Raw genomic sequence first — 16790 nt, 5'->3', positions numbered from 1 at the left:
TAACTCCTTCATGTCTCCACTGTACTCACACTGCATTGCTGGTGCTGTGGTGGCTGCCAGGGTACATTGCTGCACACAAATGGAAATGGTTCTTTGCTTACATAACCATGCAAGGAGAATACCTCTGGAGTTATTCTTTGGGGAGTAAAATAATTTGAATCAGGACAGGACAAAAATTGTATAATATCTCCAATTCTCCTTAGAATCATAGATTAACTCAGTGGGAAGGACCTGAGGGTCCTTAGCTCAGAGCAGAGTCAGCTGTGCGATGAGATGAGATGAGATGATATGAGATAAGATGAGATGATATGAGATGAGGTCTTCCAGGGCTTTATGAAGATGCATCTTGGAACCATTGGAGGATGAGGAAGACAAGCATAGATGAAGTGTTTGGTGAACACACCCGGGGTGGGGTTATGCCCATGATTTATAGAGACAGCATCTATGGGAAATTGTGTGGTACATGTAGTAACAGTAATAGAGATGGGGAGTGGTGGTGGAGGGAGGAGAATTTCAGAAGGTACTGTCAGGTACAGGATGTTCTTAAGATAGAGGGGGAAAGGTTCAAAATTATTAATTTGATTTGATAAATAAGCAGATTGAAAGAAAGGAATGACAGAAATGTTTCTCTAGAGAAGGGAGCGTAGTATATTTTGGGTAAAAAGCAAAAGTAAAGATACTACAATTGGTTATTTTAATTGTTATGAAGCCTTGAACAAGAGACTTGACTGAGAGAGTGAAAAGAAACACTCAGAGTTGCTGAGAAGGAAGGACAAAATTTTGGTACTGTTCTTGTTTTTTAGAAACACCTCATAAACCTAGAAATTAATCTGGATGAAATGTCACTACCTGTGTGGTCCTTCTGTCTGCCACCTGAATGGATTTTTAGTTCCAGCTTCTTTAAAACTTAGATTGTAGAGTTCATTGTGTTTTACAGTGTGGAGCCCTTAGATGTGAGTGTGATTTGAGTTACTGAGCACTGACCCTGTCTGTCCTCCTGAGGAGAAAAGAGACTCTGCTCCACTCCCAAAGCCAAGATCAGCAAAGTGCCTCCCATGCTGCTCCCTGAGGGTCACTTCTCTCTCAGGGACAGTTTTTGCTATTGTTGCTTTTGAGAGAGTTGTTAGGAGCCAAGTAGAATATCCTGACTCCAATTTTAGTAAAGAGCTGGAGAATTGGGAGTTTGTCTGTGGGTGGGATGAGTTAAAGCTGCAGCCTGGGGTGCATTCAAGGGAGTGAGCCTTGCCCAGCAGCAGTAACTCTGGGACATTTTGCCTAAAGCTGTCAGAAACAGAGGAGAGGAATGTACTGACACCTCCTTCTCTGCACTCAGGGATGTTTTCCAGCTAAGGAGTCAGTCCCTGGCAAGCACAAGCTGTGTGTTGTGCTTGTTACTTGTTGGTAGTAGTTAAAGATAAGTTTAGAAAACAGCAGAAGCCTATGGGTTATTTTTCTCACTTTACAACAGTTGTGTTAATTCACATGAAAACATTTTTTTGCAGTTGAAGTTAGTGTTAAATCTATAGCCTGTGAAATCACCAGGATTTTTGCTCCCTTTTTTTGAGCACATAGAAGGATGAAAACCAATTGCTAGTTCAAAACAAGTACATTACAACTCTCATGCCTTACCATCTCTCCTTTTTGTAATGCAGTGAGAAAGTGAGAGAAGGTAAGTTTACAGCTTCTGGGTCAAAACTCTGGCAAAGATTTTTCCCAAACAAGCAGCTTTGCGCAAAAGAAGCTCAGTTTGGTTTTATTTAGTTTCTGTTAAAGCATAACCCCATTGCACTGGTGTCATTCATTTGGGAGAAAACCTTCCTGAATTAGTTTCAAACTGAATGTTCTTTCCAACTAACATAAGATATGTGCCCAGGACACTCTGTGTGGCCACATGATTATGAAAGTTGAAGAACTGGCGCTTAATACCAAGAGCTGTACTGATGATTGCTTTGGATTTTCTAGTTGCATGAACATGCAGCCTATTTGGTGGACAGCTTGTGGGAGAGCTCTCAAGAACTGCTGAAAGACTGGGAATGTATGACAGAATTGCTCTTGGAGGAGCCAGTCCAAGGAGAAGAAGGTATTGGCTTAACCCTCTGCTTCCTTGATGTTGCACAGTATTGTTAATTATTCCTTAAATACCTCTGCCACCCATAGTGAAACATCTTTTATGTTGTGGTTTGTTTGGAAAGCATATTTGAAGATTTTGGGTTAATCTATTTTTAATGTACTTTCCTTCAAAAGCAGCAATTTGTACTCTATTTTTCTTTTTTATTATTCTCTGGAGGTTTCTTTAAATCAAATGTACTGCACTGTGGTTCCCTAATGTTGTAGGGAGTTTACTCAAGTCTTAACTTGATTTTGTCTGAATGTTTAAATAACTATTTCAATGAATTAAATAGCTAAGACAATTTTGAATAAACAAGCACTTCAGGTGATGCTAATTAATATGGGACTTTTCCAGGTAATGTGAATGCTCAAGAGAAAAAACAAAGGAGATTATTTCACCACTGGTTTCAGATTTCCTTTTGCTGATAATAGACCTGGCTGCACAAAGTAGCCAGGGAGACTTGGGGGCAAAGTGTCCTAAGGCTAATGAGTGTCATTCAAGATCCTTTATAATTCCCCAGGATTCTCCTGCTTCAGGGGCCTTCACAGAGCTTAGGTGTTTGAAAAATCAATGCTCCTGGCAAGGTGTGCTCATCATGTCCATGCTTCAAAGGCTGGCCTGTTGGTATGCACCTGCTACATTGGGGGTATTTATAGGGTAATTTCATTAGGAAATTGATTCTGCTTAGCCTAGTGGGGTTTGAGCCTCCAAATGTGAGCAGAAGCACTTGCCAGAGAGCAGAGAATTTATGAGGAAGTGACAGTGAATTGTCTGTCACTGTTTCCCCTCTATGACTCCTTTATTTTGTAGATCTTCCTTATGTTCCCCTTCACTGATCCTTTTCTCTGGGCTGCTTTCACTTCTGCCGTGTCCATTTTTCGAGGTGATGAATGGCAAATCAAAGAGGCGGCAGGAGAGCCTCACTGAATGTGCCAGTGTGCCTTGTGTGTGGTGTGTGTGCTCCCCTGGTGCTGTGTGCTCCCCTGCTGTCCCACACTGTCCCCGTGGTGCTGCCTTGCCCCCAGTGATGCCTGCTGTCCCTGTTGTCCCCGCAGCGATGTCGGACCGGCAGGAGAGCGCCCTGATCGAGCTGATGGTGTGCACCATCCGACAGGCTGCCGAGGCACATCCCCCCGTGGGCAGGGGCACCGGCAAGAGGGTGAGTGGGGCTGCAGCTGCCTGCTGCCACCAGAGCATGGAGGATATTTGTGACACCACTTTGGACACTCCTGCTGTAGGGTTTTTTACTTGGTGTTTGCTGTTTCATCTGAATGCTTCTAAGAAAAATATTAGAAATTCTGTTTCTGGACATGTTTGGTTTTCTCTTTGGTTTTGGGGTTTGCATGGCCAAGTTAAGCAATATAAATTTTCAGCGTGAAAGTCTTTTTTTATTATATTTTTGGATGTTCTTTTTATCATATCTCTGTCTTATATTTGTAATGTACCCACATCATTAGCCTCTAATGTTAAACCTAGATAAGAGTAGAAAGTTTAGGAGCAGAGCAAGCTGCCTCTGACTGTCTTCCATAAAAATGAATGTGCTGCTAATATGGACATAAAATTTGCAGAAAAGTCAACAGGATCTTCATCATGAAGGTTTTTAAGCGCTGGAACAGGTACTGGGAGTTGGTGCCCTTTCCATGCTTGGTCATTTTGGAGACCTGACTGGACAAAGCCCTGATCCTCCCAGTGTGACCCCTTGGGCTGGCCCTGCTTTGAGCAGGAGGGGTGGGACTGGGACCAGTCTGAATGTGTCTGTGCTTTTAGGCATCCATCCCCTTAGGCCTCTTCCATGGAGTGCCCTAAAAATTTCAGAACTTTACATTTTGGACAAATTGCCTCTTTAGCTTATTTTATAGGGACTGTTTGAGCACCAGTGAAAGGCCATTCCTAAGGCTGGACATGCAGTTTTAAACACTTCATTCTAAGTCACAGGGTCAGGGTAATAACAGGCTTTCAGCTGTATTTTCCATAAATACAGCATCCATGTTCCAAAGCAGTCTCAGCTTTTTAAACATATTCACCTGATTTTTAGTAGTCCCCATCTTATTTAGGATAGGCAAAAGTGGACTAAACCCACATGAACAAATGGTTCTTCTTTTAGCATCCATTCTAAATAATCAACTAGTTTGTTAAAGCCACAGATTTATTAAAGATGAAATCTGGAGAGTGTTGGCATTCTCTATTGCTAAAATGCAGTTACTTCTGATTTTTTTATGTGCCAAAGCAGATTAGTCTCATATCCAGAAACAGTATCCCAGGAAAAGCTCCAAGAAGCCATCAGTTTAAACATGCTTTATGTACTTTAATTTATAAAGCACATTCTTAGGAATTCCTAATTTATTAAAACATTTCAGGGTTAAGGAGGGAATCCATGAAAGCACTTACTGAAATTTACATAAGCATGTCTTATCTTTTGTTACAAAAACTGCATTGTAAGCACAAGTGTTTTGTCTCAAGCTGCAAACCTTTCTAGCAGTCAAAATGACCTTTAAATTGAAAAAAAAAAAAAAACCAACCAAAAAACATGTTGGTATTTTCTGTTTGGAGCACTAAATAATGTCATTATTAACTTTCCAGGTATTTTCTCTTTCTCAAGAGATCTACAGCTCAATTCACTGAAATTCAACAAATTGCTTAGTCTTAAGTTTTCAATGTCTGTATTTGGAGCCAAAGAAAACAGATCAGTAAAACAAATTCCACCTTCTGAAGGATGATCAAAAGAGCCTGGAAGTCATGCTGGGGACACAGATCAATTCCCAGTGCCAGGGAACAGCTGTATTTAGTCCCCAGAATATGACTGGGCTGTCAGGGCTGGGATTCTGCCCTGGGTTTGCAGTGCTCTGAGCTTGGCTGGGGCTGCCCTGGTGGGTGTGCAGGGCCTGAGGCTGCTCTGGAGCCATCTCTGCACCTTGCACTGTGCAAGTGGTGTCTTGTCCTGGTCACTGATCCATTCCCCCCACTTCCATGGCTGTTTTGGGTTCCTGCTGGCACAGTGCCTGGCATCCAGGCACATGCCTTGTGTCCAGCTGCTCCTCCTCCCTTGCAGAGCCAGGAGAGGTGACACTTAGCTTTTGCTTCTTTTTGCTTAGACCATGAGTTGTGGGATGGTAACTGCAGGGTTCTCTGCCTTGTCCCTGGAGATTCATCCCGTCTCACAATCCCACCAACTTGTCTGAGTTGAAAGGGAGCAGATTTCTAATTAAGCACTCACCTTCTTGTGAAGTAGTTTCTCCTCTGACTTTAGCTTGTAACCCTTACTGTGCAGTCTGGCTGATTGGCTACATGTGAATCATTAGCTAACTTGAGTATTTTATTATCATTATTTGTTCTCAAAAGTATTCATTTCTTTCCTAAGCCAGGAAGCCAGAAATAAGCTTCTGATAAAGCATGCTGGTTTGATTATTGTCTCTCTGTTCAAGGGGGTTTTGTTCTCACAGCATTAGTGCTTCAGTACCTCGCTGTGAACTTGGATGCACGTTCTCACTGAGAATTCCATTCCATTTAGAGAGGAGGCCATGAATCTTCTAATGAAAATCATTGTTACAGTGTGGTTTGGTTTTGGTTTTCTTAATTATACTTCACTTTGCCCTGAGGTCTTACATTAATGCTTGGTTTAATGTGTGAAAGCCAGAGTTCAGTACAGTTGGAAGCAATAGCAAAAATTCCACTGACTGGGATTATATTTGAATTTAAATCCTAAAAAGATGTTGATGTGTGGAGGCAATGTCATACTGGGTGATAGAGTATTTTCCTTTTCAATCACAGCTGCTTAGGACACACTCTTTAATCACTCTTCAACCCAAATGTGTTTTGAGTTTTTTGTTCCCTCCTTGTTTGATTTATTAAAAAATACACTTACATGGGTTTTTGTTTGTAATACAATGTTTAGAAAGTTAATGAATGCTATATGCAGAAAATGTATTTACTATGTATTTACTGTAGTTATGTTTGATCACTTCCAGGTCTTGACAGCAAAAGAAAGAAAAACTCAGATAGATGACAGAAATAAATTGACTGAGCATTTCATTATTGCACTTCCCATGCTGCTATCAAAGGTACTGTTTTCAACAAAATCAATCTTTCACTGGGATTTACAGCTGTCTTTAAACTTTCTCATTCTATAGTGCAGGGGTTTATTTTCACTTCCCTGTTGTCTGTTTTGTTGCCATGATGTTCCAGTATTCCGCTGATGCTGAGAAGGTTGCAAACCTCCTGCAAATCCCTCAGTACTTTGACCTGGAAATCTACAGCACAGGCAGAATGGAAAAGGTATTGTGCCTTGGGCAGGAGGTGTGGCTGCTCTCAGGTGTGAGCCCTGTTCAGCCCCACAGTGCTGTGCCTTTGTTTGGCACATGAGCAATGCAGCCTTGGGTGGGAGTTCTGGCAGTGGCTTTGCTCAGTGTCATTGTCCCATTGAGGGAGAGCTGAAGTTCTTTTCTGCTCTGCAGCATCTGGATGCCTTACTGAAGCAGATTAAGTTTGTTGTGGAAAAGCATGTGGAATCAGATGTTTTGGAAGCCTGCAGCAAAACCTACAGCATCCTCTGCAGTGAGGAATACACCATCCAGAACAGAGTTGACATAGCCCACAGCCAACTTATTGATGAATTTGTGGATCGATTCAACCATTCTGTCGAGGATCTACTGCAGGAGGTTTGTTTTCTTAAAATTGTTGAACTGCCTAAAATATGGTAGGATAGGCTACAGAAAAACATTCTTAGCAAGCCATGAAATTATCCATCTGAAGATGTAGTGCAGCACCAGCTATTTTATAATTATTTGGAGCCACTTCTCCCTGTGGAAAGTCCTTTACAGTAGCCATTAAGCCTTCAAATCATTGGTCATGTAAAACAAGACTGTGGGACAATCCTGCTTCTGAAAATTCAGTTGAGTATTAAAACAGTCCACATAAGGAATTAAGTGGATGAATGGGTGAAAGATGGTGACAAATGCAGAGGAAGTTGTACTTACGTTAATGTTTTTAGTGATTCCCATAGTCCCAGATGCATATGTAGGTAGCAAAATCAAGATTGGATTATGGTTTGAATAGAAGAGAGGAATTTAAGAAAATATGTATGTTGAAAGAGCCCTAGAAAGAGTGAAAGATACAGGCTGGAAACCTGGAAGAATGAGAACAGCAGTAGCAAGGATTTAAAATTATGGCCTTTTGTGATACTCTTTTTAAAGTGATAGTTGTTTGAATAATTTATTTTAATAAGTCTATTTCATCATTTTAAAGACATTTTAAATTTTAAAAATTGCATACTGGTGCCTAAGCAATTCTCTGGGCTGATAATGAGAGAAACATTGATTGACAATTGCATCTGAAGGCAGGAAGATGTTTTAATTGTTCGGTTTTTAGATGGAAAAGAAATTATCAAAGTGAGATGGAGAAGAAGAATTGTTGCTAGTGGGTTTCTTATTTTAGAAAATTGCTGGAAATACCTTATTTTCACTTGATTCACTAAGGAAATTTGCTGTTTAGTTTACAGAGTATTCTAAAATTGTGTTGTAGCATGTTCATCAGCTAGTGATTAAAGCTGGTGGTTCAGTCCTTTTTATAAAATAAGATAGAACTAGATTTTGGTGTTTGGAATGATTTCTATTGCTAAAGGATACAGGTTTGGATATTAACACAGTGATAATGCTGAATATTGTCAGATGATCTTGCTTGCTTTTTAGTGCTGTGCAGTGGCTACTTAAATATTATGGAATCTACATAAAAATCACTAGAAATTTTGGAGACGGTTTTGTTGTCAGTATAAACCCTTAAGAAGCTGGTCCTGCCTGTGCAGAAATGTACTGGGCTGAATTGCTGGATTCTCCTCATGGATTGCCTTTCATTTGCAGGGAGAAGAAGCTGATGATGATGACATCTACAATGTGCTCTCCACACTGAAGAGGTTGACATCTTTTCACAAGTAGGTGGTGCCTTCCCTCACAAATTTGTGATGTTAATTTTATCCTTTCAGCAAGTATCAGCAGTGTCAGGTGTGGGGAAATGAGAAAACACATGGCCTGAAATCTGAAGTGGAGATGGAGGATGACTGGTGGAGTTTGTCAGTGCAAGTGTTTGGGTTGATCTGGTCCTTGCTCAGTTTGTGCCATGACCTTTGCAAATGGGATTTGCAAGTGGCACCTCCTCCCTTGTTCCCAGTGTTGTTATACCCATGAGTAAATTACTACAGGTCCTGCTCTCCCACAGGACACAGTCAGGGCACAAGGGACACTGTGCTTTGGGCATCAGCTTAGGGAGCCTACAAGAAGCTGTTTCTCAATGCCTTTGAGCTACTTGTCCTCAAAATTATAGAATTAATTAGTAGTAGTAAAGATAATAATTAATAGTTCATGGTGAGAGCCTGGAAGATGCATTTTCTTCCTACAGTTGAATTGTTGGCCAAATTTCCCTTTGTGGATTGCACAGAATCTCCCTCACCAGGCACAAATCAGCTTTTCAGGTTCCTGCTGCTCTCAGACCTATGGGCATCCTCAGCATGTGCAGAGCAACCTGGAGAACTTCACTGGAACTGTGAATTCTGGAGCACAGCACAAAGGCCTGATCTGCCCTCTAACTGCAGGAAGCACTTTCTCCTGTCAGCATGAGAGAAAGCTTCATGTGCAGGTGGCAGAGAGCCACAAATCATTTCTTCTTCATCACAGTGTGGGAGTGATGCTAAATGAAACCTTATTAGAGAAATTAGACTGTGTCAGTAGCACAGCTACTCAAAGCCCAAGGTACACCTTCCCTCTCTTTGTGCATCTTGAAGTGAAGCAGTTTGGTGAGTGGAAAGGTCACTTCTTGGAAAAGAAACTTTTCTAAGCTGTTTTATGCCACATTTGAAAAACACCATGAAACTGGTACCTTTACTTCACCTGCCTCTTGTCTGGCAGAAATGTGCCCCAGCAGACAGGGCTGTCCATAAGAATTAAAAGAAACCTTGGATGAAATACTGGAACTTGTTTTCTGAAGTCCATGAATAGTCTGACATGGAAGGAACTAAGGGAAAATTCTGTGTTGTGTGACTTTTCTTCCTGAACCTCTGTGGAGAATTGTGTGGTGTCCAAGATCCCTTTTTAACTATGATTTTGATGGCTAAGTAGCTCAAAAGTGATAAAGAGGTACCAGAATATGCCTAACTGTAATGTGGAGGCTCTGCTTGAAGAAAGTTGCAATTGAAAGGCTGTGTGTAAGTTGTACATAGTTAGAATTTTTCAGCTCTGGAAGCTGAAGAGCCCTTCCTGAGCTCAGCTGTAAGGCAGAGGGCAGGGAGCTGAGTGTCCCCAGCTGTGAGGACATGGCCCCTGTGCTGGCTGCCTGATGGGGAATTTCTGAACTGAAAAGGCAGGAATAAGACAGTTTTTCCTTTGATATTCTCTGTAGCATAATCTGTGCAGGTATCTGCCTCTGCACACCAAGGAGACTTTGCAGCTTTAATTACAGTGCTGTAATTAAGGAAATACCACTCTGCCTTGCGAGCAACCCTGTGATTCATGGAAGCAGCATCTCTGTGCTTAATATCTCCAGTCAGAGGCAGCTCTCTGGCAGCCTCTAATTTATCCATGAAACAATTTATTTTAGTACCTCAAAGACCATCTAAGTCGGCAAAATTTTTTTTCCACTTTTTACATTTTTAGTTCCAGTATTTTTTTGAAGTGTTCCTGTTTTTCTCTTTGTGGATTTGAACTGGGAGTTAAGGTGCACCTTGGCTTTAATGGCCGAGCCCTGGAGTGCACAGGGCACTCTGATGGCTTTCTGTGAAGCTCTTACCAGTGCCATTTTCCAGGGCTGGCTTGCTCCAGCATGGGAGGTGTTTCATGGCAGGGCCTCCAAAAGGACCTGGGCATTGCCAGTGCTGAGTTCAGCCTCTGTCCTTTTGGACCTAGGGAGGTTTTCCTTCTGGCTGAGCAGGGCAGTTAATGGTCTGACCCAGGACAGGCACAGGGGTGGGAGGAGTGAGCTTGGCTGGGTGATCCAGGTGCTGGGATGAGTCAGAGGCAAGAGGCTGCTGCATCCAGTTGAGACTCCCAATTCAGTCTCAGTATCCCTCCTTCCAGGTGAGCACTTCAATCAGCAAGTTTCTGAGTATTCTGAGCTGGCTTGCTCTTTTATAGACATATTATAAACTGTTTCAAGTTATCTCAGTTTATTTTCACTGCAGAAAAATATTCTAAACCTAAATTTACTTGCTGAGAGAGTATTTTTGTCTTGCAGGCAACCTGATGTTTTTCAGTTGCTGCTGTATTTCTCACTTCTCTATTAACCAGCCATTTCAAGCTGTTGAGGTCTGTAAGGCTACAGCCTTACAGAGTATTTGTCCCTAATGTCATTTTTATTCCTCTCACAGATGAATTCAGGTTGGTGCAACTGAAATGTTGCCACCATCTCTATCTCATGTCCATGTGTTATCATATGGTCTCACTTCAGATACTCAGGGTATTTATATCTAGTGGTCATGTGTATTATTTTTTTCCAAATAAGACAGTAGAAAAATATACAACTTTATTTTGCTTACAGCCGTTTTTATTCAGTAGATATTGATAGAGCTTGGCTGTAGTTTCTACTGCAATGCCAGGGAAGGGTTTTCTGGAGTTCTGTCAATGTTTCCAAAAGAGGAAGGATAACTTAGAGAGAGAAGCAGCAGCTATGCTTAAGTAGCCTTTATAGGTGTATGATATGGAGAGAGTTTATCTGCTCCCTAAAAAAATCCCATGTAGTAAAACATTTTTCCTGGATTATCAGAAAGGCTGACTTGTGCTTTTAGCATGGAGTGAGGTGCTGTGCAGCTGCTTGGTCAGCTGTGGAAACCACCAAAGCTCTCTGGGCTGGGGGTTCTGAGGAACACAATTAATCCCTCTTGATTTTCTCTCATTCCAGTGCTCATGATCTGACCAAATGGGATCTGTTCAGTAACTGCTACAGATTGCTGAGAACTGGAATTGAACACGGAGCTATGCCAGAACAGGTACCCTTAACAGCACCTGCACTGCATCACTGGGGTGTCTGAGGTTCTAAGGAGTCTGCTTGTGCAGAAATTCAAAAGTTCCATGTATGATTTCTGAGCTTCTTCCCTCACCTTTCTCATCTGTAAAGTTGGGAATAGCTGATGTTCCTGACTCTGAAAAGCAGTGCATCAATCCTGATGTTTACACTGAAACCCAACATTGTAAGCCTTGGCTGCAATTAGAATGATCACAAATGATAATTGTGCATGGAAAGTAAGATGAAAGCGTATGAAAACCAGGAAACTAGAACATCCTAGTGTAGTTCTTTTAGGAAACACATCTTGGCCTTTGTTCCCTCAGAGTTCAGTTTTTGTTTCTCATGGATGAGCACAGGAGCCATCTCATATTCTCCCATGATTCCTGTTTAAACTGCAGAATTCCTACTTAAGCATTTAAACATTTTAAGTTTTTATTTCATTTCAGTCAGAAGCCAGTTGTTAATTCTAACTCGGCTTCATTTAGAAAAAAAAGAAATTGTCATGAAATTCTGAATAAGAATTTTGTAGAAAGGACCTTAAGAGGAGGCATTGCCACACAGTGTGTGAAAGTCCTCTCTCTGCCCTTGCTGCTTTATGCTGGGGTTGTGCTGCTAAAGGGACGGGGCTGGCAGATAAAACCTGTCCCTGCAGCTGCCAGCCATCCTCAGTTTCTGGGTCTGACAGTGTGTGGCTGTCCAAATGCCTCCATAAGATTTTAGGGAAAGATGCTGAAATCTGAGCTCTGCTCAGCATTTCTTCCTGCAGGCCGTCCTGAGGCAGTTGTAGCACCTCCTCTGGATTTGAGCTGTTCAGGAGACACCATGGATGCTTTATATGACCCTGGTCTTCTCCATGGGACAAGTTGTATTGTCTCCCTTTTTTTAGCAATTGGGCTACATGTTCATTTTCCGGTGGAGCAGATTTTTAATGCTGTTTAATAGTGAAACCAGGTATAGAGATATTTCAACAGATGCTTTTGATCTGAGAGATGTAGGTGTTGGGTTGTACTTCTGTCACACTGTGACATCCCCTCCTGCTGTATCCCAGTGCAGATTTCTGGTGTTTCCCAGATTTACACAGTATTTTTTTGCGTCTAGTAGGCTGATTTCTTATTGCACTGAACCAACCAAGGGAAAACTTGATACCCTTGAAAATAAGAAGTGCTAAGAGTGCTCCTGTCTTTTCAGCACAAAATGCCTGATAGATTTTCCATACACTTCCTGCTGTGCCTGCTGTTAGCAGCATGCTGAGATTCTGTGTGTTCTTGTGTTACAGATCGTTGTCCAGGCACTGCAGTGCTCCCACTACTCTATTCTGTGGCAGCTGGTGAAAATCACTGAGGGCTCCCCTTCCAAAGTAAGTGGCCACTTGACCAAACAGATTTTACTGACAGATACAACTTACCTACAAAGGTGTTACACCTGATTTCTTTGTAACTTCCATTCTTGCCATCGTTTGTTGTCATTTATAGCATATAAAATGTTGCTGTTCAGATTTGTTCCGTGTTTCAGGATCTATTTAACATCATACATATGTCTAAGCAATGTAAATAGTTTTAATCAGGATTTTATAGTAGCTGATTATTATATTTTTATTGCAGAGGATAATTAACACACTTTATTGTGAGGACTGCAGTTTGCATGGCTGATAAGGAATGTTGACATGAACAGTTGTGAGCAATACTGTTGATCTGTAGACCACAGATATCTTAATCTTGATGTGATAAGTTACTTTGCTTACTCTGTAATTACAGCCTTTATGTTGCAATAAAAATGGCAGGACACAGGAAGTAACAATTGCTAATAAAAAGCAAATGCACACAAAGTATGGTCAGGACAAGGTGACAGGTGACTTTTCCAGGACCTTTCCTTAGCTCTTTTCTCAGTCAGAGGCCAGCATCCTGTTTTTTCAGAGCTTTTTCAAAAGTAATACATCAAATTAAAATGACATGAAACCTGAAGCAATAATTGTACTTCTCCATCAGCATCAAAAAGGTAAAGATGTTGTATTGAAGTGCTACAAGACCTCCAAAGGGTCACTCCAGAATGGCCATGCCAAGTAGAAGTCAGTTTGGCTTTGCCCCATGAAAATCATAATTACTGTCACCTAGAGAACTCCTAGCAATTTCTTATTTGGGGTTCCAGCCACTACAAAATCAGTTTTGTGCATGCTTAGTTCCAGGGAAGCCCAGCATTAGTGCCCTGCAGCTCTTCATAGTGGCAGCAGCCTCAGCTGAGGGCAAAGAGACAACCACAGACCTGCTGTGGCTGGAGCACTTTGCTATCAAACTTTCCAGTTCACTGTGAAAATAGATCTGATCTGCACTGTATGTGGCATTTCATCCACTGGGAAATAATTTTGCCCATGGCTGGTTTATAAGTCATTATTTAGGCTTGGAAATTGGTAGACATTAAAGGGCACCTTTGTCTACCTAAAGTTGTATTGCAAAGGCATTAACAGAAGCATCTCAGAATGAAAAGCATTTATTTCATGGGTATTTTGGAAGTATTCAGGCTTTTACAGCAACATTTCTGGCACAGCAGTTTAATATGTAAGTCCATGCAGGTTTCTAGGGCTACTTTGCTGTTTCTAGAATGATCTCAGGGCAGAGAGGGGTGATGGTGTGTAGCCTCTCTAGTAGACCAATGGGTATAGCTGCCAGAAGTAGAGAGGCTTTTGGACTCACAAGCCTTTTGGGTTTGAGATAAAAGCAGAAGATTACAAAGCAAAGGACCAGCTGGAAGGAATTGCTTGGTTTCTATTTAGATACAAATGAGGTAAACTCTGACAGGGGAGGAAAAGGTTCTTGGTACCTGTAGAGAAGAGGTGAGAGCAGGGAGGGGAGAGGCAGTGACAGAGTTAGGAGGAGAATTAGTGGGGAAGGAAGATAAAAGATGAAAATGGAGAGAAGAGAATTTATAATATGTCATAAAACTGATCTTAAGTCTTGGTTTTTCTATATTCCATAGATTTATGAATTTTTGTTCTCAGGCTCATGTTCCAAAGATGATCTTTTAGCTTTCCCTTGAACAGTCAGGCTGAGAGATCAGAGATGCAGGGATTGATTTGTAAGAAATGTTCATCTGCTGCCAGCTGGGTCATTTGTGTGACCTCATGCTGGCAGTAGTAGCTGCTCTGTTTCACCTCATGAGGTCCCATTTAGGCAGTCAATGCACAGGATGAAGTATAGGAACATGTTGGAGTTGTAAGTACAGCAATAAAAGATGGAAACAAGTACAAGTATCTTGGCAAGTTTCACATTTGTTGTTTCATGTGTGCTTTGCATCCATCAAGTGCACCTTTCATTGCAGGGAGTTTGCAGGTGGGATGGGGAATTCTGGCAAGGTTTCCTTCAAAGGGAATTCTTTGGCTACAGTTCAGAATTGCTTGGTAATTTTTGTATCTTGTATTGATTTTGTGGTGGAGTCATACTTGACAACCATAGGCATACACTGGGAACAGAGTCATTTTGCAATGAAGTTATTTTTTGTCTAATGTTCAAATGGCTTCCAAAATACAGCACTGTCCTGAGAGAACTGCCCTTGTTTGGAACTGTCCTGGGCATTATGGCCAAGCCAGGGCACATTAATTGCTGTGTGAGGGATACCTCATATTCCAGCTGTTGGGCATGTTCTGGATCATGGCTCCCTACCTGATCCAGCTGTTTTGGAATGGACTCCATGTGTGGCAGAGAAAAACTCAACTCTTGTGGTTTAAATCTAATTAGGATCAAATCAGCTCATTGATATATTAACAGCACATAATTGACCTACAGCCAGTGCCACACAGCTCCAGGATAACTATCAGCTCTACAGAATGCAGGACCAGAATATTGGACACTTCTGTAATGTTAATGAACACCTACAAATTCCAAACTTGCCCTTCAGCTGGTCACAGGTTACTGAAGTCTCCTCCCCAAGTTACACACAAAGAGTTCTTGTTTCTCCAGGCTGTTACCAGGGGGTGAGGTGCCCCTCACTGTTCAATATCATTTGTAAATAGAGCCAAAAGGAGTATCTTTGATACATTATTATCAGCATAAAAATGTATCAAAGACATTTTAGCAGGAGGGTGATAATAAATGGATATTTGAATTATTGAGAAAGTCCATATTCTCTGCCCAACAACCAAGATTTTACCCATTGAAAACAGCAGAGAGTTGGGGCAGAGTTATTTTGAAACACTTCTTCAAGCTGTCCTTTGGAGAGAAGGGTGTCCTGTGGAGTCATCTTGGTGTCTAAAATTTGAAAGGAAAACTTGATTACTGAAAGGAAGGCTGCAGCAGGTATGAATGAAATGTGTAAACTTTGACATATCCACAGTCTGGTGTTGTAACCTTTGATCTCCCTCTGTGCATATTCAGTGGAGGCTGAGGCTGTGGGGCTGTTTGTGCAAACTGGTGCTCTTTGGGGCAAGCAGTGCAGTACTGGGGGTAGAAAGCTCATCCTCCATGGCTTGTGGGAGCAGCCTGTTGTGGCCTGGAGGAAAACTCCTCAGGTGGAAAGGGGTTTGAGGGTGGTTCCAAGGGAAACTGGTCATTTCTCCCCTGGAGTTCTGTCATGTGTCAGTCTGGAGGAGCAGGGACAGTCCTGAGGCAGGAGACTTGGGGATTAGAGCAGACACTTGTTTCCACCTGGATTTCTTCAGCCATGTCCCAGGTACCCAGGACATTGCACTGTACTCTGTGTGTGTATGTACTGAGAAGGAAATACTTGCAGGACAATAGAGTCCTAAAACTTAGAACAGTAAAAATAAAGCATGACTAGAGCAAACACTGAGAGGCAAGGCAGAGGTCAGCCAGTTATGGGTAAGCAGCAGCCAGAGCAGCCAAATGCTTGGCTATGAGAGTGTGATCAGTGGGCAGAGGACTTAGGAGACCTGATTTTAAAAGGGGTTTAAAGAACAATGTGGTGACTTGGTGACTTTTCATATTTATATGGGCATGATGACAGAAAGCAGAAGAAGCTAAAGGGAAGAAAAATGTCACAAAGGACAAAAGGTTGGACCATTTTCCACAGTTGGAGTGGAAGCTGAGGGTTCTTCAGCCCTGTGAAGTTGAAGGGTTGGGATGGAAGCTAAGGGTTCTTCAGCCCTGTGAAGTTAAAGGTTAATACTGCAAATAATAAGTACTTTAGAGGAAAAGCAGTGAGCACATAGGGAGAAGAGGATGGGGTTTGGGTGATGAACATAGCAAAAGCACAGCATTTTAAAATTACTTCAATGGAAAAAACAAGCTTTAATTTAAAGCTGGAAAGTACCTAAAGAATTGTAGACATGAGTCTTTTGAGCACCTGGGTTTGGGTTTGGGTGGTGGCACAGACTCCAGCCCTTGCTCTCAGCAGCTCATTCTTGTTCCTGCCATGGAGCAGTTCAGTTGCAGAGTTGTGACCTCGTGGTTTTGCCTAACAGCCAACAGAATGATAAAATGGTTTCATATCAGCTTTTCTGCTGAAGGCAGATCAGGTACTCACACCTCAAGAGCCTGGGCTGTGCACCCCAGAATGCTCAAAGACTTGGAAATCTAATTTTTTTTTTTTTCCCTCATTTTCTCTGTTGAAAAAAATTCCCACTCCTCAGTAGTGTGGGGATTTCTCCAAGCTCAGAAGAGTTCCAGATGGCTCCATTGCACTGTTCAGCTGGGCTTTCTCCTGCTGTCTGTAACTTTGCAATATGAATCTCTATCATGCTATGCTGTCA

At 41.9% G+C, this 16790-nt stretch overlaps 1 protein-coding gene across 3 annotated transcripts in view; it reads left to right on the top strand.

Moving 5' to 3' along the window:
* The window catches only part of STAG1 (stromal antigen 1), a 151049-nt gene that overhangs the window by 114291 nt on the left and 19968 nt on the right, over nt 1–16790 (top strand). For all 3 annotated transcript variants that reach the window (XM_054282401.1, XM_054282400.1, XM_054282399.1), the window contains 8 exons: nt 1963–2080; nt 3166–3269; nt 6076–6168; nt 6293–6382; nt 6562–6765; nt 7963–8033; nt 10988–11075; nt 12369–12449. In XM_054282401.1, the coding sequence (XP_054138376.1) occupies nt 1963–2080; nt 3166–3269; nt 6076–6168; nt 6293–6382; nt 6562–6765; nt 7963–8033; nt 10988–11075; nt 12369–12449 (849 nt within the window). The remainder of the gene's footprint in view (nt 1–1962; nt 2081–3165; nt 3270–6075; nt 6169–6292; nt 6383–6561; nt 6766–7962; nt 8034–10987; nt 11076–12368; nt 12450–16790) is intronic.

Source organism: Melozone crissalis, unplaced genomic scaffold, assembly GCF_028551555.1.
Source record: "Melozone crissalis strain CALT ecotype California unplaced genomic scaffold, PUWL_Pcris_2 ptg000034l_1, whole genome shotgun sequence".
Lineage (NCBI taxonomy): Eukaryota > Metazoa > Chordata > Aves > Passeriformes > Passerellidae > Melozone > Melozone crissalis.
Note: the sequence above shows the minus strand (reverse complement) of the source record. Positions and strands in the feature narration are given on the sequence as shown.